This window comes from Cebidichthys violaceus, unplaced genomic scaffold, assembly GCF_023349555.1.
Source record: "Cebidichthys violaceus isolate CVI_PGR_0920_01 unplaced genomic scaffold, fCebVio1.0.p SCAF_21, whole genome shotgun sequence".
NCBI lineage: Eukaryota > Metazoa > Chordata > Actinopteri > Perciformes > Stichaeidae > Cebidichthys > Cebidichthys violaceus.
The window spans coordinates 10,907,814-10,932,054 of NW_027176384.1; the positions used below are offsets into that span (position 1 = coordinate 10,907,814).

The 24,241-nt window shown below is 39.5% G+C and overlaps 4 protein-coding genes across 5 annotated transcripts; 2 read left to right on the plus strand and 2 right to left on the minus strand.

The window, feature by feature from the left end:
* The first annotated feature begins 1,618 nt into the window (after positions 1–1,618).
* On the plus strand, positions 1,619–6,704 carry LOC137877046 (probable polypeptide N-acetylgalactosaminyltransferase 8). Its single transcript, XM_068716728.1, has 11 exons — positions 1,619–1,857; positions 2,362–2,605; positions 3,135–3,301; positions 3,488–3,671; positions 3,766–3,963; positions 4,382–4,496; positions 5,182–5,367; positions 5,522–5,659; positions 6,094–6,189; positions 6,265–6,432; positions 6,524–6,704. Exons 1-11 carry the CDS (start codon positions 1,647–1,649, stop codon positions 6,686–6,688), a joined length of 1,872 nt encoding a protein of 623 aa, XP_068572829.1. The 5' UTR covers positions 1,619–1,646; the 3' UTR covers positions 6,689–6,704.
* A 489-nt stretch (positions 6,705–7,193) lies between these two features.
* On the minus strand, positions 7,194–12,595 carry ada2b (adenosine deaminase 2b). Its single transcript, XM_068716729.1, has 9 exons — positions 12,295–12,595; positions 11,224–11,443; positions 10,924–11,134; positions 10,702–10,829; positions 9,247–9,337; positions 9,051–9,159; positions 8,769–8,926; positions 7,994–8,196; positions 7,194–7,297 (listed from the first exon to the last, which is right to left on the minus strand). The coding sequence occupies exons 1-9, from the start codon at positions 12,593–12,595 to the stop codon at positions 7,210–7,212; spliced, it is 1,509 nt and encodes a 502-aa protein (XP_068572830.1). The 3' UTR covers positions 7,194–7,209.
* Positions 12,596–13,234: 639 nt separating this feature from the next.
* On the minus strand, positions 13,235–19,183 carry atp6v1e1b (ATPase H+ transporting V1 subunit E1b). Its single transcript, XM_068717336.1, has 10 exons — positions 19,090–19,183; positions 18,909–18,970; positions 17,521–17,586; positions 16,369–16,478; positions 16,079–16,145; positions 15,867–15,956; positions 15,461–15,529; positions 15,273–15,367; positions 15,093–15,180; positions 13,235–14,010 (listed from the first exon to the last, which is right to left on the minus strand). The coding sequence occupies exons 2-10, from the start codon at positions 18,939–18,941 to the stop codon at positions 13,948–13,950; spliced, it is 681 nt and encodes a 226-aa protein (XP_068573437.1). The 5' UTR covers positions 18,942–18,970; positions 19,090–19,183; the 3' UTR covers positions 13,235–13,947.
* Positions 19,184–19,811: 628 nt separating this feature from the next.
* On the plus strand, positions 19,812–24,038 carry si:ch211-214j24.14 (uncharacterized protein LOC559160 homolog). Of its 2 annotated transcripts, none has more exons than XM_068717338.1 (2): positions 19,812–19,913; positions 22,884–24,038. In XM_068717338.1, exon 2 carries the CDS (start codon positions 23,049–23,051, stop codon positions 23,775–23,777), a length of 729 nt encoding a protein of 242 aa, XP_068573439.1. In that variant the 5' UTR covers positions 19,812–19,913; positions 22,884–23,048; the 3' UTR covers positions 23,778–24,038. The 2 variants fall into 2 exon arrangements, with proteins under 2 accessions (XP_068573439.1, XP_068573438.1); XM_068717337.1 differs by lacking the exon at positions 19,812–19,913 and adding an exon at positions 20,140–20,308.
* The last annotated feature ends 203 nt before the right edge of the window (positions 24,039–24,241 follow it).

The window sequence follows — 24,241 nt, forward strand, 5'->3', positions numbered from 1 at the left end:
ACTTTTTTCAACAGGCTATACTATGACTGTTTTCAACATGCTATACAATGACTGTTTTTTCACTTTTTTCGACATCCTATACTATGACCATTTTTCACTTTTTTCGACAGGCTTTACTATAACCGTTTTTCACTTTTTTCGACAGGCTTTACTATAACCGTTTTTCACTTTTTTCGACAGGCTATACTATGACTGTTTTTCCTTTTTTCGACATCCTATACTATGACTGTTTTTTGACTTTTTTCGACATTCTATACTATGACTTTTATGACTTTTTTCAACATGCTATACTATGACTTGTTATGACTTTTTTCGACATGCTATACTATGACTTTTTATGACTTTTTTCGACATGCTATACTATGACTTTTTATGACTTTTTTCAACATGCTATACTATGATTTTTTATGACTTTTTTCAACATGCTATACTATGACTTTTTCGACATGCTAAACTATGACTTTATGACTTTTTTCAACATGCTATACTATGACTTTATGACTTTTTTCGACATGCTATACTATGACTTTATGACTTTTTTCGACATGCTATACTATGACTTTATGACTTTTTTCGACATGCAATACAATGACTTTTTTTCGACATGCTATACTATGACTTTTTTCGACATGCTATACTTTGACTTTTTATGACTTTTTTCGACATGCTATACAATGACTTTTTTTCGACATGCTATACTTTGACTTTTTATGACTTTTTTCAACATTCTATACTATGACTTTTATGACTTTTTTCAACATGCTATACTATGACTTGTTATGACTTTTTTCAACATGCTATACTATGACTTTATGACTTTTTTCAACATGCTATACTATGACTTTATGACTTTTTTCAACATGCTATACTATGACTTTATGACGTTTTTCAACATGCTATACTATGACTTTTTATGACTTTTTTCAACATGCTATACTATGACTTTTTTCAACATGCTATACCATGACTTTTTATGACTTTTTTCGACTTGCTATACTATGACTTTTTTTCGACATGCTATACTATGACTTTTTTCAACATGCTATACTATGACTTTGTATGACTTTTTTTGACATGCTATACTATGACTTTTTTTCGACATGCTATACTATGACTTTTTTCAACATGCTATACTATGACTTTGTATGACTTTTTTTGACATGCTATACTATGAATTCTTATGACTCTTTTCAACTTGTCATACTATGAGTTTTTTGACATGCTATACTATGACTTTTTTATGACAATTAAAACTATTAGCGGAGTGGATGAACACGGTTGTTGTTAGAGCAAAAGTAATGTTGTACCTGATTTGTCTGTCAGTCCTGTTCCTGTTACCTGCAGAGTACTTCTGGTTTTTTATTCTTTCCAGTTAACAGCTGATTATATACACCTGGTGTAATGCAAGGAAGAGGCAGCAGACTGAAAACCTGGACTGAAAATTACACTTTCAACAAATGTTATGTGAACCTCAGGATATCAGATCACACAGCTATGGTGGTTCAATGTGCTGGACTTAATTTGTGTAAGAGTGTGAGTGTCTGTGTGAAAAGGGTGGGGAAAAAAAGAGAGCACCTGGAATTAAAGGCGGGACATAACTCTCTTCTCCTTTTTCTTTTAATGCAAGGAGAAACAAAGCACATGACATGCAGAGAAGCACCAGGATGAGATCTGGCTGGATTAAAGGATCACTTCTTGCCTTTGCTGTGGCTGTTGCTCTGTTATACCTCGGCTCCATTAAGCGGGAGGTTCATACCCATTCGGACAGACTCCAGAAGGCTCACCACAATGACTCCATCAGGGGTAAGGGAATGCTCAAGAGGATGGATAAGATGGAAACCGACATCAACAAGCTGCGTGAGTCCCAGTACAACAGCTAGTTCTGTCCTGCTTCTTTTTTTTTCAGTACAAAACTTGATTTCATCTAAATAAACGTCTTGTGTTTCAAATACTTAATCATTGATGTGGTGATTTTCAAGTCTAAAGTTGTTGTTGTCTAGATTAAATCTGTATTAAATTCGTTTTTTGAAAATTAAGTATAACTTAATAGCGACAAATTTAATTTCTATTAATCGATTTATAGATTATGTAATTACAATTTTTTAACCAATGACTTACCTGCAAATCACCAAATCCATTCTTAGGTCAATTTAAGCCTAACAGTATGTTGAATGGATTGACAAGCATTAAAGAACATACTGTATGTTACTATACTTTAGGTTTTTTAAACATGTAATTGGGCTGCACACAAAGATGATTTTTGTTAATGACACAAGCCACCATTTGCTAGTTATTCACTTTGCAAACAAAGCAGAATAATAATGGAAAAACAAATACTAAGACGTTCTGTTTTGTCAACAGTCAATCTGATGAATCATTTTGAAAAGAAGGAACTGGTGAAACAGAACAACGCAGAGGTGAAGAAGGAGAAGAAAGTGGTGAGGAAGTTGTACCCAAACTCAAATCTGTTCACCAAGTGGGGCGATGAGCTGTCAGAGGAGGAGCAGAAGGAGGCCGAGATGTTGTTTGAGAGTTACGGCTACAACGCCTTCCTCAGTGACAGGCTGCCCCTCAACAGAGAGATCCCTGACACCAGGCCGAGCAGGTGAATGTAACTTCCTGTAATAAACTACTGATAAAAACATACCTTTCACACACACAAGTGTACTCACAGTGGGCTGCTTTATGATGCCTCATTATATGAGACACAAATTGTCAATGGCCCAAGTTAATTTGCTCTAAAACAAATGTTTTCTGAGCAATGTTAATTCTGTTTTACTATTAAACAAACCAAACATTATTTGTGACATAATAAATTAATTTCTTTTATTGTCATAAAAACAACTGACAGAAACTTTCAAAGCAATTAGGTACACTAAACATGTTTAGGCTGAATGAATGTGAGGTTAGCGGACATTCTTTTTCAGTCTGTATATCTTGTTTGACTGATTAATCATAAAACAAATCGTTAGTTGTAGCCCTAACTCAGACAAGCTTTTTAATTTAGTTATACAAATTTATCAATTAACATTTGAACATGCATCAAAAAAGGTCAGCGTTAATACCTACGTTTCCCACTGAAATTTAATTGGTTTATACGAACACAAAAACTACCACTTTTTCTCCTCTCACAGGTGTGCTGAGAAAAAGTACCCCGAGGATCTGCCTTCCATCAGCGTCGTGTTAATCTACCTGGATGAAGCTCTTTCTATCATCAAAAGGGCCATCCGCAGCCTCATAGACAAAACACCAGCTCGGCTGCTGAAAGAAATCATACTGGTGGACGACCACAGCAGCATTGGTACGTCGACCTGCTACATCGTGTCTCTGGCTCTGTTTTCCATCCTACAGTAGATTACTCAATGGGGTATTTGGGCTCTTAAAGGGTCAGTTTGCCCAAATTACACAAGCTATTTGCCATAGCCATTTAGAGTGAATCTACAGTTTAGACCAATGTTAGATTACTCTTTACTTTTACTTTCTGCAGAGGATTTAAGGGAGAAACTGGATGAATACATTTACTCTATCCACGAGGAGCGTCCAGGCCTGGTGAAGAAAGTCAGGCACTCGGAGCAGCTCGGCCTCACCCAGGCCAGACTGTCGGGATGGCGGGCTGCCACGGGGGACGTCGTGGCCATCTTGGACGCTCACATAGAAGTCCATGTGCAATGGTTGGTTTTAAGTGATTCGAGTTTTCACACCTCAGTTGCATTTGCTGTGCTTTTTCAGTATGAAGCTTAAGTCCAACTGTCACTGTGTGTCCAGGGCAGAGCCACTGTTAGCTCGGCTTAAAGAGGACCGCACCGTGATATTGACGCCAGTGTTCGACAAAGTCAATTTTGATGACTTGACACTGACTCCCTACATACCTGCAGCAGATGCCTTCGACTGGGCTCTGTGGTGCATGTACGAGTCCTTCAGACCCGAGTGGTATGCTTTCAAGGATGATTCACACCCTGGAAAGTAAGTTTAAGACTTTAACGTAATGTAACAACAATTCATAACAATCATAAAGTCTGTTTACTTTGTTTTTTTTATTGATATGAGATGTTGGTGAGCTTTAGAGGTGCTAGTAGGCAGATTTGGGCAAGCTTTCCACCCCTTTATAACTTTTAGTTTTTCCAGAAATGTTTACACAGGATAATCGAAAGACCTTGTTTTCATTGCAAATAATATTCTATTGAAGATGTACTTTTTTTTTTTTTTTTTACAAAACTGGGACATTAGCTCTGAGGAGAGACAGTTATTGTATAGAACAGCATACAAAGCCTCAATCTAAAACCTACAGACAAATAACTCATACTAAAAACGCATTGTCAATGCATGAAGTACGGTTGCTGTTTTCAACTCAGATTCTTTCTGTGTCTGATTCTGTCCTCAGAAGCCCCTCCATCATGGGGATTCTTGTAGCTGATCGTAAGTTTTTTGGAGAGATCGGAAGCCTTGATGGTGGAATGAAAATATACGGTGGCGAGAATGTGGAGCTCGGCATCCGGGTGAGATTTACAGGGTGTTTCCAAAGTGACTTAAAACGCCATAATTAGTCTGAAAAACACAACATAACAACATCAACTACTTCAGGGTTAAACCAAATATTCATGATCTCCAGATGATGTCTCTTTATGCATCCATGCTCTAAATGACTTTGGTGATCTTCTGACTTTCTATTTAGCACCATCATTAGGTCAAAACATGAATTATGTCTAATACTTTGCTTTCTGATCAAATCCCTGCAAAACTACCGACATTCCCCTCAGCCTCAGGTGTGCTTTGTCTTAAGTGCCGACAGGTGAAACTAAGCTGGTGAACAAAACCTGCTTTACATAATTATGTTAGCATTGCCATTGGGTCATTGAGGTCATGTCTGTGTAGCGGTTTGTTCTCTTGGTGTTTTTCTTTCAACAATTCAAATCATACATGGTAGTTGGAGGGTCTATGATGGACCTTTTTGTTGGTTATTTACAGGATGTTTACCTTTGTCAAATGTATGCTGGGATAGGTTCAAATCAAATGGCCTTATTTAATAATAGTATATTTGAGCATTAGAGCGTACCATTTTGCTGTGAACTCTGTACAGTATGTTTACTTGTTCAGAAAATAGAAATAAGATAATCGCATACAGTGTGTTGAATGCCCTGAAAAATCTTAATTTTAAATAATTGACCTTTTGTTTTTTGGCAGGTGTGGCTGTGTGGAGGAAGCATAGAGGTTATACCTTGCTCTAAAATTGCCCACCTTGAGCGGGCCAGCAAGCCTTACCTCCTAGACCTCAGTCACATGATGAGGCGTAATGCACTGAGGGTGGCGGAGGTCTGGATGGATGAATATAAATACAATGTCAACATTGCTTGGAACCTTCCCCTAGAGGTGAGGCATGACACAGACTTAATCACATACATTCTGACAAATTACATGAATTTGGCTTCATAAAATAATCCTGTGGAGGATGTGACTCGTAGTAAAAACATTGTTTCTGTGGGACTTTTTTTTGTTGTCCTGTTTTTAATTTGTTCCCCCACAGAACCATGGCATAGACATTGGGGATGTGTCCGAGAGGAAAAAGCTGAGAGAGAGGCTGAATTGCAAGCCCTTTAAGTGGTATCTGGATAATGTTTACCCCCTGCTGGACCCTCTGCAAGACCTGCTAGGTTATGGAGGGGTGAGTAGAAACGATATCAGATGTTACTGCATTTGAAGTCTGAATCTGCAGGTGTCAGTCGTCCTTCGTAGGCTTTGTTTAGGTTTACATTTGAGATATTTTCTATTAAATTGATTCTTGTTGAAGAGTCTCAATCTTCCAAGACATTAGGATATTTAAAGCAAGTCAAATGTGTTCCGCTTAGGATCGTCATATATGGTTCCAATTTATGGTTCCCACATCGGCATACATTTTGTCATCTGACCGAAGCACGAACCCCTGGCTGGTTTTGGTCTTAAGGGATTTCTTACCAAAAAACATTATCGGTTTCCATCTAAGTGCATTCAGGGAAGGAGCCTCTGAAGTTACATGGCTAGATGATTTTATGTTATGCCACTATTTCTAATGTTTTGCTTTAAAGTGTTACTTTCTTTTCTATCTGCTTCTGATGGCAGCTGACCAATAAACTGAAGCCAGATGTCTGCATTGACCAAGGCCCAATGCCTGGGAACACACCCATTATATATGGGTGCCACTACTACTCCCCTCAGGTATGTTCAGAGAGTCACTGCATGCACACAGACTGTTTGTTTCTGTTTGCGGATAATCATTGTTCTTTGGTGTAGCACTGTTATTATCACACCAATGGACAACTCTACATTGGTGGAATCAAATCTCACAAGTACAACAGCAACCGCTGTCTGGTGGACCCCGGCACTGGAATCTACCCGGGACTCTACGACTGCAAAACAGCCAAGCAGAAGAAATTCCACATGTTGTGGGATTTTAAACAGGTTAATATTGTAGTTTTAAATATAAATCTACACTAAAGGGGTTGGTCTGTTTGAAGAAAAGTAAATGTTTTATTGTTGTTATTATTCCCAGGATGGACCTATCCAGAACCGAGAAACAAAGAGATGCCTGGAACTTTTGATGGATGATCATGGGTATTACATACTTGTTGTTCAGCAGTGCACTGGTCAGAGCTGGAAGATACAACATCTCATGAAACACCAAAGCATGCTGGCCAGGGCAGAGGTGGCAAGTTAACAAACGTGCCCAAAACTGCATCTCAGAGAAAGATCTGGGATGAGTTTACATTTTTCACTGAACGACATGGGTGCACGAGTCAAACTGAGCCAGAAAAGTTGTGAAATATTTTCATTTAATTCTTGTTTTTGCCTAAAATATGAGCTGCAATTGAGTGGCAAGTTCCTTTTTTTTTGGTTTTGAATAATAAATGTCCATGTCAACATTTGCTTTTAATGACGAAAAAAAGATTGTATGTGGACAGCTTTGAACTACACAGAGCAGGACTGAATGTATGTGGATCGCATTTCTCACCAGCAAGCTACTTTAGCCTTACATTTCTTTGTAGCTGTTTTAAGACAAGAAAAACGGTTCAGAAACTCCTATGAGAGTTTAAAGATACCTACAGTACCCCCTGTGTTTCACTCTACTCAGCCGGTCAATTACAAAGATACAGTAGTTCCAATGAAGCCTGTAGATGTTTGCTTTAGCTTAGCGTTATTACAATCGTCCTTCAAGTGGGAGAGGATTTAGTTTGGTTGTCATGAATGATCCAAGATGAAGGCGTCCCATTTTTTCTGCCACATGACAAGACCTTTGTCCTTCAGATGAGCTGGCAAGGAGCTGTACCTGCAGGCAGAAGACACCATCATTGAACTATGATATGACATCATTTGTAGAAGGTTAATTGTTGGATAAAAATAAAAAGGATTTCCACCACACACTAGAAATCACATTCTTTAATGCTATTAAAGTGTACTAGAAGTTTTCTGACTTCCTACAACCCTTGATTACCATTCATTTCTGATGTGAAAATAAATTTGCTGAGATGTAAAAATGTGCTTGAGGGAGGCAATTAATCACAAAATCAACATGTTCTCACCTATGGTTCTTCTGGAAGTTACAATATTCTTGTGCTTCTACAATTTCAAACGATAATCCCTTTGAATTTATTTCCCAAACATCCAATGACAAATAGTAAGCAAATATGTGTAAAAGATAATGAGAATTTGGTTGTTTCTTGGAATTCAAAATGTTTCTGTTCAGGGCCCCCTTTCCACAAAAGCAATTTGAGAGCACTGCTTTTACAGAAATCACAAATTGTGGAAACATGTCTCCAAATTGATTGTTGCTTGCAATTGGCAGATACATCTGTGATTCCTACAGGGCTCTTGCATGCTCATACATGGGTCACAAGTATGTCGCTTGTCATTATGTTGAACTGAAAAAAATGATGTCACGTTGCAAATTTGGTGAAACATCTGAAAACAATGCTTAATCCGTTAAAACACGGACATGAGAGGGATCAAATCAATGGATTGTCACCTGATGGAGTTAAGAGCCAGCTCTTTCAGAGTGCCCAGGTTTGCTTTTAATCCTCCGATGCCAACAAAGGCCTGATAGAAGTCGTAGGAGAGGCCCGTGGTGCCGAACAGAGACGGGTCATCAGAGCTGATCACCATCGGGTGACCCTCAGACATCAGCATAGCTGCAGGGTGGTTCCGAAGGTCCGATACCAGCCTCAGCACCTGGCGGTCAGAGATCAAACACATTCAGGTACTTCATATATGAAGACAGGCAGGCCGGTGCTGAATCCAAAGGTCCAGACTTCATCGCACTTGCAGACTTAATGGGTTCCCAAGAAGTCTGTCCAAATCCAAGGGACGTAAAGCAAACTCTTTGTGGACTTCCCCACACTTAATATGACCGAATACAACAGACAGAATATGCAAAGGCGGACACATTTTTATTTATTTGTTATATTCCTTAAAGCTAAACGGGCAAACGTTTTTTTTGTCCATGCGGTGTAAAGATCCTCAGTTGTGTTACATTTCACTGCTAATTCTTACAATATCTATTATAGCTTTTACAAAATGCAGAGGACCACACGCGTATAAATTGTCACTAATACCATACGAACCGCTCCAAAAAATACCTTCAAATAAGTTACAGTGTCAGGAATTTAAATTAATCTCAATGGAAACATTTTTGGTCTCAGACCCGTCTCATAGCACATTTCACCGCCCTCATGGTCCAGCACCCTCGCACACTTGATGTGATGACAGTGATCACGATTTAGTTTTTTAACAGATTGTCTCACCTGGTTTGAGATGGGGCACAGCTCCACAGCCACATTTCTTTTCCTAGAAAGCTCTTTGGCAAGTGGGTGATGTGCCAAAGCGTAGCCGTGCCCGATGCGCGTGGTGTTGAACAGAAGGGCGTCAAGAATGTTTTGATCCACGTCAGTGCCTTCATCATCTACCAGCAAACATACGAAGCGGAGTCAAAGGACATTTCAAAAGATTTATTACACTTTTGAAAAGTGCTCCGTTTTGTTTTTGTAACAATGATGTATTCTATCCTGTGTTTTTGGTCCAACCACCTGTTTCCCCTGCGTGAAAGAAATATGGCAGCGTGACACCCAGTTCTGCTGGCAGAGAAAGTGCCTCCCTGAAGTACCAAAGAGTCCTCCCGCTGTCCTCCCTACCAACCTGCAAAACCGCAATGTTAGCTAATTAAATCACAGCAAATATTGTTTTAGTCCAACAAGTGGTTCAACAAGACAGATTACTTCTTACCATGTCAAATCCTGCTACAACATCTGGGAAGTCCTTTTGCAGCTGAATGGCCTCTTTCACAGCTGCTTTGACCTCAGATACACTCAGAGCCCTGAAGAAAGCAGCAACAATTACAGACACAGAAATCAGGACCCTTTATGACTCACTAACCAGAAAAAAACGTGTGTCATTTCACATTAACATTTACATTATGAGATGCCTATCTTCTTATGTGGAAGTTCAGCAGGTTTCTGAGTATTCAATAACTATTCTGGTGCTTCTTTTTTTTGTATTTCTAGCTACTTGTGCCTTGCTCAAAAGTAGCTTGACAAAAGTTTGTCAAACTGTTGTCAAAATCCTGACAACATACAGAAAAACAGTAGAACCCTACCAACACCGACAAAAAGACATTTAATGGGAGACGTTATATAACTGTTCTCAGATGTTAAATGGTACTAAACTAGTGGAGAGGCCCGGTAATAATTACAGAGCTCTGCTTCCAGAAAACAGGAAGTCATTAAGAGATGATATAATTTATTATAGTTACAGAATTATTTCTGACCCTACGGGGACATAGTCAGAGCATTAAAATGATGGCACATGATCTCCATTTTGTTAATTCATGAAGCAACCCACTTATTCTGTAACTGAATGTGAAAATCTGTGACATTACATCAATAATCATACGAGTCACAGGGGGCATTTTTCTTCATAATGAGTACTTTTAACACTTTAGATACATTTAGCTGACAACACCGGTAATGAAAGAGGCTCGGAGTACTTCTTCCATTGTTGCAATTATGCAAATGTTTTTGTTTCATTACTCAAAAATGCTTTGAAAACTATTCCAAATTAAATCTTATTATTTCTAAAAGCCTACATGGTCATGCTCCTTCCCTGCTTAATGAAATTGTTACAAGACAAAAGTTGAGTCAACACACGTGCCAAAATAAATGGTCACTGTCACAATGAGTTACGCAAAACCTAATTTGGACAGTCAGGCTTCTCTGTTAAAGAGGCAAAGCTATCAACCTGCTGAATTGAAAATGCAATTCAACTTTAATGTTTTAGAAATATTAAATCATGACTAAAAGAAAACCAACGTTGTTCTGAAATCTAATACCCCTGTAGCACACCTGTATTTTGTATCTTGTGTATGATATTTCTTCTCTTTTTCTATCTAATAATAATAATAATAATAATAATAATAATTGTCATAATGAGAATAATATTTAATACAGCACCTCTCATAAAACACAATTCGCAAAGTGCTTTACAAGATTAAAATTTAAATCTTAAAAATTAATTAAATAAATAAAATAAAAACCATAAACACAGTCCATCTGGTCCTTGTGCATAAATGTATATTATTCTAACAATACTGTGATGTCCATATCAAATAAACTAAGCTACTCAAAACATGAGTAATTATACAATAAAATCAGAGATCTGTCTTGTTGAAAACCCCATCGGTACCTGTGCACAGAAACAATGACACGAGCCCCAAGAAAGTCCGGATGATCCGCTATAAATTTCCTTGTAACTTCTTGAAACGTCTTCAGAGTCCAGACCTTATCGTGAATGGATCCATCTAGCTCATACGTCTGAAACACACAAATGAAAAGCCAGATCGACCATTGCTGCAGAGAGAAGCTGGAGCCGGGGGATCAGGTGTGAAGAAACAAACCAATCACAAACCCTTGAGAGACCGCTCCTAAGTTCCAGATACATGATGTTGTCATGGAGGAGCTCCTCTAGGCCCTGATAGAAGTAGTCCCTCAGCACGGGTGCGTAGGTGATCAGCCCAGCAGCTGCCATGAAGGCTCTCTCAAACTTCTCCCACACAACCTCTTGGCTCGGGTACTCACCATCTGGATCCTCGGTGAACAGTGTGAGGTGCTGCATTAAACTGAAAAAAAAATATATATATATATATTTATTCTCCCACTTTATCTTGACTTAAAAAAATGTGTAAGGGAAGCCGATATCTCACTCAACCTGTTATCAAAGCCTGTAGGGTCTCCTATTCTGGCTCTCAAGGTCTCAAGCAGCTGCCAGTAGAAGCAGTCCCATCGAGGGAATGGCCGGCGGTCGGAGAAGAAGAAGCGGACCGAGTTGTCCCAGGTGAAGCAGATGTAGCAGTAGGGCCGGTACGTGACGTTTTTCACCAGCCATTCAACACCGACCAGAGAGGAGGTGTGGATGTGTAGGACTGCACCTGTGGTCAAAGCAACCGGGTATAACCTCAAACTCAGACTGATGCGCTGAGCTTAGACAGACACATCAGATGAAAACCTTGGTTATTTTTTGGTGCTGTGAACACGGACGGACAATGACACAATTGGCCCCCATGACCTCAACAGTTCTTGTCATTTTGCGTGTCTTTGTAGTTGTTTTTTGGAGACAATTTGTATCTTTAAAGTAATTTTTTCTTGCTTTGTATTCTTTTTTTCATTCTTTGTAGTCCTTTTGTGTCTCTTTGTATCCTTCGTAGCAGTTTTGCAGAACTTGTGTGTCTCTTTGTAGTCATTTTGCGTAACATTGTAGTTGTTTTGCATATCTTTGTATTTGTCTTGTGTAGCTTTATAGTTATTGTCCTTTTCTAGTTATTTGTGTCTTTGAGGAATTGTTCACCTCTTTGTAGTTTTTTTGTCTTTCTCAACAAAACATTTTGCATCTTTGTGGTCATGTGTGACTCTCTGAAATAGTAGTAACTTTATAGACATTTTCATCTCTTTAAGTGACATTTTTAAGTGAACCAGAACTCGCAGATGCTCATTATGGTTTAAAAAACAGTGATATTAGTAGTTTTACGCGGTACTAGATCATGAGATGAAGAGAGACCGTCTGAATCATATCCAAAGCTTCCAGCCACAACATATATTATACAAAATGCTACATGAAATCACAACAGAAAGCCTGAGTTGCAGGTTCTATTTTTTTTTTTCTTAAGTTCACAAATGTTTCTTTATCTTAATAAAATGTCACTGTGGCCAAACTGTGCAGCTAAATGAAGGAAAACCATAAAGAAAACAAATGTTCATCCACACTTGTGAGTTGTGAAATCACCTTTAGGCATCTTCTGCAGCAGTTTGAAGATTGGACTCTTCTGAATGAGAGGCTTCGCCTTGAAGAAGTGGATAGCCGGAGGGAACTGTGCAGCAGACATCTCTCGCTCCTTTAAACGATTGAGGTAAATGTCCAGCTTCTGCTCGGCCGCCGTCAGTATCACCCGGCCTCCCGTCTGTCTGTACGTCTCCTGCCGCATCAGCAGCTCCCTCTGAGCAGGGTCAGGCATCCCATCAGCCCCTCTTACAATCCACAGGAGGGTCACATGAGTGAGCAGAGCCTGGCAGATTTGGATCACCATGTCCTCATGTGCCACAGGAGGATGCTAGAACATGATCACACTACCGCCACAAGAGCAGGTTTGCTGTATTTGACGCTGTAAAGAAAGAAATACTACGTGAGACCATGAGATTTAAGTCCTTTTACCTCAGACGAGAGGTCATGAAGTGCTTTCCGAGAAGTGGGTCAATAAATTCGACTTGTTTTAGGGTCATCAACATGATAACATGCTGCTTACGTTATAGTGCTGACAAGAGCTCGTTCAGTACTGCTTTGTTTTCAGATTTAAAAAAAAATGAACCGAGAGAAAAGTGACAACCAACCTTCAGATCATTAATATAAACTATATATATATATATATATATATATATATATATATAAAAAAAAAGGAAACATTTAGAGAGCAACTCTAAATAGCTACTCTAGCTACTTTAAAACATAAAATACTTACAAGTAAAGGGGAGCTTCTGGTGTCCTGTGTCTCTACTCGGCAGTCTCAGAAAAGACTCCGCTATCAGTCGAGGACGTCAGCAAAATACTCCGAGCGACTGGACAACTGGGGCATTTTTGTCTAACAAACACCATGTGATAAACTAATGAATGAAGCATGATTGCAAAATGAATGATAGGACATTGTTTGAGCCAAAACAGAGCAGAGAAGTGATAGTAATGATTTATATTTTATTATGTTTTACATTTCCACAATATCACATCTCATCAGTTTGAGACACAAATGAGAAAAAAAAAAAGCAAAGAAAAAGTAAAGAACAAAAAAAACAAAAACACACATACGTATAATTTAATCTGGAAACCTCATATACATACAGTGCACCCTCTGGAATGATATCACCCACTCGTTTAATTCATGACAGAATCACGCACATCAATAAATTAACTCTGTAAGGTCATGTACGGTCTTGAGTTCTGTTTCAAGGATACCATTTATTTTCTCTGTAATTGGTTGGAGCAGACATCCATTAGCAACACATTGCCCCATGCGACATATAATATGAAGTAGAGGTTAATGAAACTGTGACAAGGATGCTGTGTTTGTCATGACCCAATTAGGAGGACAACCTGTTAACCATCCAGCCAATCACCAGATCCCGTCGTCCCCGACTAATCAGTGTAAACCGAGACCCTCGAAGGGGAGCAGCAGAGTAAACGACTGTGCAGTACCCACAATGCACATCTGTAACGCTGAGCCGCAGCGTCCGTCACGTCCCTTAATGCACAGAAAAATACAGCAACACATCACACAACAACAACGCGTCTCTTTTGCGTCGGAAAATTCGTTTCACAGACAGAGGAATGACTTCATGTGACAAAATAAAAAATACAAAGGAGAGTTTTTCTCTGACACGGCGGAGCGATTTAGTCCAGAAACTTGCGGTTTGGGTTGGCACCAAAGAGAGCCACTCGGATTTCAGGCATCATCTGCAAAGACGGACACACACGGTTAATAAGCAAGGCTGCAAATAAAAATCTGTTCTAACCGTTTGGTCTATAATATGTTCCAAAATAGTCAAAAACACCTCCCACTGTTTCCTAAAGCCTGAGGTGACGTATTAGAATTATTAGTTTTGTGTGATCAAAAGTTTAAAACACGAAGGTTTTGAAAATGCTCACAATTAAGAATCTGCAGCTCGGGAAAGTTTGGCATTTTTTTCTTGGAAAATTGCTTAAACAATAAATAAATTATAATAGTTGCTAATTACTTTTCTTTCGATCAACTAACAGATTAATCGATTGCTCATTTCAGCTCTATTTAGAACAAAAAAACCTGCAAAAATAAATATGAGAAAAGATTTAACAGGAAATTGCTGTTTAAAACAAATATATAATGTATTTGACTATTTTTATTATTAAAGTCTTATTGAGACTAAAAAAACATCCTAAAGCGGTACCTAAAGATCAAAGTATAATCAACAAAAAATATCATTAACAGTTATTGTAGGTTCTTTTATTTATGTGTTTTACTTACATGTTGTTGTTTTATATTATAGGATGTAAACTCTGCACACTTAATGTTTTTTTCAAGTGTAACTAAAATGGTTTATAATATAACAATGAGACAAAACGAGAAAGTAAAGACCCTAACAAACATATATAAACCCATAAAACGTCTTGTTACGAGTGGCGTCACTTTTAGTTCCTCGTGTAGAAAATTTAAAGTTGGGCTAACGTGAGAGCTACGCTAATCTCATTTTGTTAACAACTGCACCACTCCTTTAAAAGCTAATTCAATTTTAGACCAGTAAAGCTATTTATGCATTTATTTGACCTTTGTTTAACCAGGAAAGCCTCACTGAGTATCTCACAATAGAAGACAAAAGCTAGACACAAAATAGACACAATTTAAAACTAAGAAATTAAATATGTCATTTGATGCGTCACTTGCAGCACCTCACATGGAAAAATAAAGTTAAATAGATAAATAAAGAGAGGCTAAATATGATTACGGAGTGTCTATGATGCATGTAAGAAGAGGAGGATTCGAGCGGGCTCTATTTTCCTACCTGCTGAGCCATGAGCTCCAGTCTGCTCTCCAGGGTGTTGGCCACCTTGATCTTCCCGTTACCGTTATAGATCTCGACACCTCCAGAGCTGAAGCAGGAGACAAACACCAAAAACAAGAGAAATCAACAAGTGCTCATCCAATAAGTTTTAACTCGACGATCAAGTGCGACGCCTCTTACACGTCGGGGGGGATGAAGTTGTCCTGGTCGATGCGGACCTCGATGCTCGTCTTCACACCTGCTTTATATATCGGAATATTCCTCTGGATGGATGCCTGAGTCAAAATGAAAATCAGATTTCAGCTGATTTTAAGGAGCTGGCTGGATAAACAATGTTAATATGAACACACAGTGGCTAACTTACTCACCTGTGCCATCTGAACGTCCTGTTTGCGGCAGCGAATAGTCACTTTGGGCTCCAGAAGCTGATATAATCCCTGATGTGAAAGATTATGAAAGGGATATCAATGTTCAGGATTTGATATCAACACCTCTTAATGAACATAAACGCTAAGAAACCAGTTTATTAGGCACGCCTCGCTAAAACTAAAAAGGAGTCCGACGCAACAATCCTCCTTCATTAAGGTGAAAATGATACATTTTTGGTGTAGTTTGGAGGATGCAGTTGGTGGTGCTGCTGAATTGTAATGAGTTGGACGTTTCTACAATTGAGTACCCTCATTGATATGAATGGGGTGGACAAAATAACAGAAACACAGGGTTCACTGCGGGGCTGTACCTGGTTGTGAAGTAGCTGAGGGTGTAAAAACTAACCTGTAAGATCAATCCGTCCATCAGAGCCGAATACCTGGCTGGATCTTTTGCGACGGTACCGAGCCGCTGGCGTGCCTCATTCAGCATTTCCTGAGCGCACAAATACACACGGGGTTTCTATTAACTACAGGCTGTATGGTTTACAGAATCCACGTCTCTTCTGTAGGTGAAATCTGACAGTTTGATGACAACAGGAGGATACAGCTGCTTACCGAGATCATGTCATCCCGGGCCTTCAGCACCTTCAGTCGAGCCTGGTTCATCAGGTTAGACATTTGACTGTTAAGTAGACAAATAACACACACATTGGTGCCCTTTAGACTTTTAAGTGGGATTTGAAACTGTTTGGAGCGGCTTACAAAAGGGTCATTGTGGGACGAAGAGACTAAATAAAGTCACGGAAAGTCTGCGCCACACACACAAATATGTCTTTGTTCTTAAAAAAGGCCGGAGTAAGGAAGGGAGGACTTGATGCGTCCTGTGATTTCCCGCCATGACTCACATCTTCTTCTGCTGCTCGATCTGTTTCTCCTTCTTCTCGTAGTACTCCATTATCTTCAGCCTCTGAGTTTGGACCAGCCGGCCTTTCTCGATGTTGAACTCTTCTTCTGCCTGCAGGGGGAGACACAGTTCACTCAGCAGAAACCCTGCATCACAACCCTGTTTCTGTGACCAGTAGTCGGTTCTTCTTTACTTTAACTGTCGGTCACTTTAAAGGTTTGATTTGTTCTATTAAAGCTGCCGGGTGAATGGATTTTTAATTTGTGTTGTTTGATTGGTCTAATGTAGTGCTGTGATTAAATGCCAACATCTGAAAAGCCTTAACATAATAACCTAAACACATGGCACACAATAAATAATAATAACTTATTCAATTGTTAATAAAACAGTTAATAAAACGGTGAAAATGCCCACAATGTTATCATTAACAACTACCAAACATAAAATATACCTTTTTTAATAAAAATGAATCTATCATTAAAATAGTTGGCGATTCATTTTCTTTCATTCTATTAATCCATTTTATGGGGCTGCTAGAATTAATGTTTAAGATATATTTTAATTTTTTAAAAATCAAACAACACAACCTGGAAAGAGAAACTTTTGGGCCCTATGCTATCAAACTCAATTTAATCTATAAATATAATAATTATCATTATTTATAGAGCACTTTTTCAAATATCAAGAAAATTTAAATCAACAAATTATAAAATTTGAAATAGAATCAAAAAGATTATTTAAAAAAATAAATAATTACAAACCCTACTCCAGTAAAATAAAAAAGAAATAAACAAAATAAGAATATAACTTATTACCTCATATACCCATGTAATGTTACTAAAGGCCATATTTTTGTAAGACACTAATGCCCGTTATAAAAAATGCCTGTTATATGTTAGGTGTAAGATAATTTGTGAAACCTGCCAGTAGACTCATGTTCATATAAGCACTTACTGTGCTTTCAGCGCCCCTAGTGGTGAGTCTCAAACAGGAAGTGACGGTGAGGACTCACTTGTAATCAATCAAAGAATGAGTTTAAACACATTTTTGTCCTGCATTTCTCTCTCCTCTCATCTCTCTACTGTTGACTCACTAATAAATAAAAAAAAATAACTAATTAAGAATTAATTCTACTCTGTCCACATTATTTTACCTTTGCATCAATTTCTTCTGCCTTCTCATTGGCCTCCTGCTCAATGAAGGCCATCATGTGCTTGATCTGTAGACAGGAAGAAGAAACATTAATGACAAAGACGACTGTGCTTCCTTAAAAATACAACCCATTCCCTACATGTTTAGGGTTTTAAATGGCCACAGCTCCATCATGAAGCATTGTTCCTTCTTAAGTGTGGACTTTAAGTGTCACCTCCCTCATAATGAAACCAGAGACGATTCCTCACCCTGCTGTGAACGGACTCTGCTGCCTGACTTTATCACTGTGGTGAGTAATGTTTCTGTCACCGGTGGAAGAAGTATTCAGACCCTTTACTGAAGTAAAGCTACTAACATCACACTGAAAATACTCCACTACACAATAAAGTCCTGCATTTTTAGTGCATGTTTAGTAAATGTATTGAATGTGCAGTAAAATGTCCCATGTCAGTGTGTCTTACTATGTTTCTGGATTCACATTACTGCTGCATTTCACTATGTTTCTGGTTATGCTAATTTGAACTCCTTTATCCACAGCAATGCATCATAATCTATAAAATCATCACATGTTTGTAGCGTCGCTGTCCTGCGAGGAACACATATCTCTAAAAAGTTTTCATGAGCTTTGTGAAGATACATTTCCCGGCTGATCCAAGAATATATTTTAAGAGGTAAGCAGATTTTCATCTTCAGTTCATCTAAAAAAAAGTTAGATTTAAACTCCCCAATGTTGGAGGTACATGGTGTTCACTTTACATGAAGGGGATGAACATGTAAGAGCTGTCACACAGATGTTATTGAGTAAAAAATACAATATTTCCCTCCCTTGAGATACGAGAGTACAAGTACAAAGCTGCATAAAGTACAAGTACCACTAATGTATTCTTAATTAAAAGCACATTCCACCAGTGATGAACACTAGACCCAAACTTCAATCACATGTACAGACTTCTGAGGTTATTCCCAGTGTGCAGACAGTGGCTCACTCACTCCCAGTTCCTCATCAGAGCCCGGCGTGTGTTCATCATGTGATCATTTGGAAATATGTAGCTCAGCATCTCAGCCATAACTTCCAACATATGCTTCCAATACAACACTGGCTTGAAAAAATGGCGGTTTATTTTGGATTAAAGAGCATTTTTAACCACCAAAACCACCAGTCAGAATCCCCCTAAATAACGTATTCTAGCTTGTTTGTGTTTATTTCGGTGCTAACCTACTGCAGCGCCCTCAATGTCATTCTCACACACACACACACACATTGCAGCTATTAGAAACACGTCTCAGTGTTTTTAATGAGACGATCGGTAACGCAAAGACTCCTTTAAACGTTACCGGTGAGTGACAGATGAATGGTGACATGGTGTGAAGGTTAAATCGCTTCATTACCTGCTTCTGAACGTCGGCATCGCTGAGCGCCATGGTCGCAGCTCTTGTAGATCCTCGCGGGCCTACGAGGAAAAATAACGACAAAACACAAATAAATAAAACTGGGAAATAAAAGACACCTTCAATAACAACACGGATATATTAATCGTGCAATCAAAGCTTTGAATGTGTGTTTATTTACCCGAAAATCACAGACGAAGAGGTATGAATTAATCGCTGCAGTCGTGACTCGTAAAGATGTCTACGGAGGATCAGGTGATCTGCGATGTCACGTGATGTTTATTTCCGGCTCAGCAGCCAATCAGGTGCTAGAACAAGAGATGAGCTTATTCTAGTGTAGAAAAAATTGGTTTTGCGTAGTGTTTGTCACTTTATGGCTCATCTAGTTATACTGCATATGATACAAATACTATATATTTAATTATGTATTATTATTATAACTTCTCTGCTTCTTTCTCTTGAGTGCAACTCGGCTTTATTCAACTTTATTTACACAGGACTTAATACACAAAACAGTTTTACAGCACAGGGGGAAAGCACAACATAAGAGAGAAGAAAATACATAATAAAAATATTGAAAATCACATGATTACGCAAAGCAGGTAACAGGAAAGAAATGGGTAAATGTAAGACAGGAGAAAGGGAATTTCACAGTTTTGGGGCAGCTATTGTTTTCCTTATGAAAACACTGTACATGCACACAATATACATGTTGGTGCTGTGCAAGTGCAACATATAAAAGCCTCCTGGCATCATTTACAGTCTTGTAACACATCTAACCAGTAGAGGGAAGTAGAACTTGGAAAGTTCAACTATAGAAATAGCTCTTCTTCCTGTCTGACATGCATTTTCCACTCAGTGTCACCAGCTCACAGCAGCACACCGTGGACTGACTGATCATCTGCTGTTTGAACAGTGGACATAAAACTCCACAGACTTGTTTACCCGAATGAAACGTTCACCCACTGACCTCCGTTGATCTTTCAGAGACTGTGGACACACCGGGTAAAGTCTGATTCAGGAGTTCAACTAATTCCTTTTCACTTTTTATTTTACATTATTACTAATCTTTCTCATATTGAACAGACAGCAAAGTCACTAGTGACTGCTCTCCAGCCAACTGTTATGTCATGTATCTGGGAAGTGGGGTGGGTGAGAGAGAGAGAGAGAGAGAGAGAGAGAGAGAGAGAGAGAGAGAGAGAGAGAGAGAGAGAGAGAGCGAGAGAGAGAGGGAGACTTTTCCACAGCTTGTCCATATTGTTAGTCCTGTGCCAGCTACAGCATGCATGTCTGCCTATCTGTTGTTTGGTGGCTTTGTGTCTGAATGAACGCCTCGCTCTGATCTCCAGCATCTGCTTCTCATCTAGCAGCTCGTTCAGCACCGCACCAAGAGGACGCAGGTATGATAGGATGGTTTTATTCAACATCCCAGAAACTTTTAACAAAGTCTGAAATCAGAAGAAAGAAAGAAGAATGTCCATTGAGTCAAAATCCGATTTGTTTTTCCCCCCCTTCCGTTTGTGCTTTTGTTAAAAGTGTGTGATCTGTAAACATGTCCGTGTTAGAGGGGTCACTGTGGTTCACTCTGGTGTTGTGAAGGGCAAAATCTCACCTTGCAAGAGACAGAGAGGCTGCCATGAAGAGCTGGTTTCTCTTATCTCCACCAGTTCTCCCATTTTGACATTGAAAGCTGACCTTATGTGTTTTCTTTTTGGTGATATCCCTCTGTCTTCATCACACATTAGCACAGACAGAGTGCCCTAAATCTCCCTGGTCATTTACTTCACCATGAGGCTGTTATCGCTGGGGTAGGATTAATGGCAATCCAATTACTCAAGTAGGCCAGTAAGTAAAGGGGGGGTCACAGAGTAGAAAAGGTTGATTTGTTTCTTTGAAGGCAGGGACACAGGTAAAGGGTTTAAAATGTTTGTGTGGCAAACTTGAAGGTTTCTGGGATTGAAGTCTGCACAGGTCTACGGGGCACACAGCTTGGGTCAGACAACGTGGCGGCAAGTTGGCCTTTAAATCAGTGACGTCTGCAAGGCGTCTGTTTCAGTTTGCTCACTCTGGAGGAGGTGGAGTGACACAACAAAGGATTTTGATCATGACAGCATAAGAACACACAAAAGATTCAATCATGAAATAAAACGTAAAAAAAAAATTGTAATGTCAGGAAGGAGGTTTGCTTTCCTTTGTTTGCAAAATAAATACTACCTTGGAATGCAAGTGAGTGCATACGTAAACATTACCATTGTCAGTTCCTCTTTGTAAAAAAAAGTCTTCATAAATTCTACAGCTTATTATTTTTTGCAAAATGAATTATAGCACTTTTCCATATTGAATATAAGTGGTAAATATTATTTGTATTTCACAATATAAACTTAATATAAAAAAAAATCTGAACAAAAAAATATAGATTTTTAAGTGAAGTTTAAAAAAGAATGAAGAACATAGAAATCAGTCAGTATCACATATTGATCCTCCTCTGTCTTACTGTTGTTGTGGACTCGTTGATGAGCAGGTACTCATTTAACAGAGTTATCAATCTTCTCATTTAAATCTCAGCAAGAAAGTAAATCAATATATTTCCTAAACCATGACTTTAAAGTCAAAATCAAGTTGCACTTGCCAGAAAGTTGATGTCACCAGATTCATCATGACCCTAGACTCAAGTCCAAAGTTCTTAAAAATGTGACATTTTAATTAAATGACAGTTACATCGATGGTGAATTCAAAACCACTCTGAGTACAATTTAGAACATCTTTGGACTTTGGTGGAAGCATCAAAATATACAATTCTACCAAAATTGTCAGATTTTTCTACGAACAAAAAATGCCAGCAATATTCCTACACATCGCTTGGCTTTAATAAATACTGATCTGCAACATGCTTATCCACATTTTTGAACAGGTCAGTGTTCTCATTGGCATCAGTGAGGCCGTGGCTGGAAAAAGTTGCTCACTGGCTGCTCCGTATTGCAGCGGCTGTGACTATCTATAGCCTCGACCTGCATATCTTACTATGTTTAGGCACTATTTACACCTCCATCTGTCTCCAAAGAGTGGAAGCTATTTCAGTGATTTCACATGACGTGAGAATCGGACAAGAGTAGGAACGTAAAATAGAAGTGACATATTCATAATGACGGAAACATCATCATGCCATCAATTCAACTCTTACCAAGACGTTAATATTTAATCTCAACTGTATAAAATCATAATTTCTGGAGAGAACACTTTCCAGATTGAGGATGATGACTGTACATTAAATCAGTCTCAAGGGGACCTTCTTCACCCCTTGTGCCCCTTTTCAGCTTTGATTGCAGTATTTGCCTCCATGCCAGCCCAAGAATAGATCTCCTCAACACTTTCTCACTGTGTAATGTTGTATCACGTTTGCAACACGTTGCCTGTCTTGTGTTTTCTCTGGTTTCAGAATATGTCTCTTAACAAGGCACTACAGGACGAGCACTCTGAAGTCTGAAACCCAGTTCTAGGTTGAAGCCAGTTCTAAATTTGTAGAAACCCAGATCTTAAAAAAGATTCTGGCAGACTTTTTTAAATAAGTGTCGAACTATTCCTTTTCCACAAACCTAGAAGATGAATGATCTTTTGAATGCACCATTAAATGCCACCTGAAGCTTTTTCCTTTTTGCTCTACTGCAACTGCACCACAAGTGTGCTGTATAGACTGGAGTACAGTAAGCTGAAAAGATAGCTGTTACTTAAAGTATGAAAAGGAGAAGGTCCCTGTCAGTGTTGGGTTATTATATTATTGGATTATTGACCCATTAACACATAAGCATTTGATGTGATCAACAAGCTCATTTTAACTGTAACTATCTATCAATTTAGTGGAATAAAAGTGAAATATTTACCTCTGAAATGTAGAAGAACTGAGTAGTACAAAATGGAACTACTAAAGTACACTACAAGTACTTCATGATCCTGAAGTGATCTATCTTGTCTCTGCAGCAGCCAGTCTTCATTCTGGAGGGAAAGGCCCCAGTCGAGTCCAGCAGGGGGGATGGAGGAGGCGGGGAGGCTGGTTCCCTCAGCCCTGCTGCTCTGCCTCTGATCCATGGGGAGAGTCCCGGACCCTGGCAGAGCGAGAGCTTGCTGGCAGAGTCCTGGTCCACAATGGGCGACGTGGACCCCGACGACACCAAGAGCTTGGACAGCAATGACGGGGGGGTTCTGGGCGGGGAGGAGAACCACTCCTTCAACTCCGACATGGTCCACCTGGAGCGAGAGGAGGCCGAGATGCTCGAGGAGGCAGAGAAGGCGAGGAGGACAGAGGAGGAGGAGGAAGACGACGAGGATCTGCAGACAAGCGTGTTGAGTCTTTTAGGTGGGGAAAGGGAGCTGGTGGAGCTCAGTGAGGAGGAGCAGGACCTCCACGCCCCAGAAACTGAGGAGCTCCTGGTGTCAGCAGAGGAGCCTCGCGTGGAGAAGAAGAAGCCTGCAGAGTTCATGCAGGTGGTTCCCCCGATGGCGCTGCCTCTTCTGCCTATCGTCAGGCTCGACCCCCCCTCCACCACATCCACCCCGGTCCCTTCAACCACAAGCTCTGAAGCTGAGGAGCTTTACCCCACTCAGGGGCTCCAACCTCCTTCTTTCCTTGCACAGGTGGAAGCGGAGCCTCTGTCAGAGAGGCAACTCAAATTCTCACAGATTCCCCTCTCAGATGTGGAGGAACATTCAGTCCAGTCCTCTCAAGCAGCACCAGAGAAGCCGGAGCCACCACAGCCCACTGCTCCCAAGACTCCCAAACCTCTGAGCTCCACTGAGCTGCTGTGTGGAGGCGCTGTTTTAGTCGCCGTAGTGGGAGTGGTGGCATACGGTGCTGTGGCCTACTGCCGAAAGTAGTCTCCTTCAACCCTGAATCACCCTCTCAACACAGGTTTTTAATTCCAAATGAAAATATTCCACTTAACTCTCTGAATTCTGGATTTTACTCCCTCAAACTCTTTGTATTGTAGTTACTATTGAACACATTCAGATTTGTTTTGTGCTACCTCAGCTCATGGCCTTTGTTTTTCTGTATTCAATAAATGTCTGATCTCTGAGACGTAAACCTGGAATGTAAAATCGTGTGAAGAAGAATTTAAAGAATCCTGAAACTTGAAATGTTTCTTTGTGTGATTGTGTCTGTTATTACTTCACCGGTGTTTCATATCAGTGTTCAATTTGCATATCAACTGGATAGAAATCTCTGTCCAGGTCTCAGTTGGATTGTTACACAAACAGACGTACGACATTAACAGGAAGCGAGAAGAAGACTTTCCCACCCGTCCTGCTCCCAGACTTATCCCACTGACTGATAATGAGCA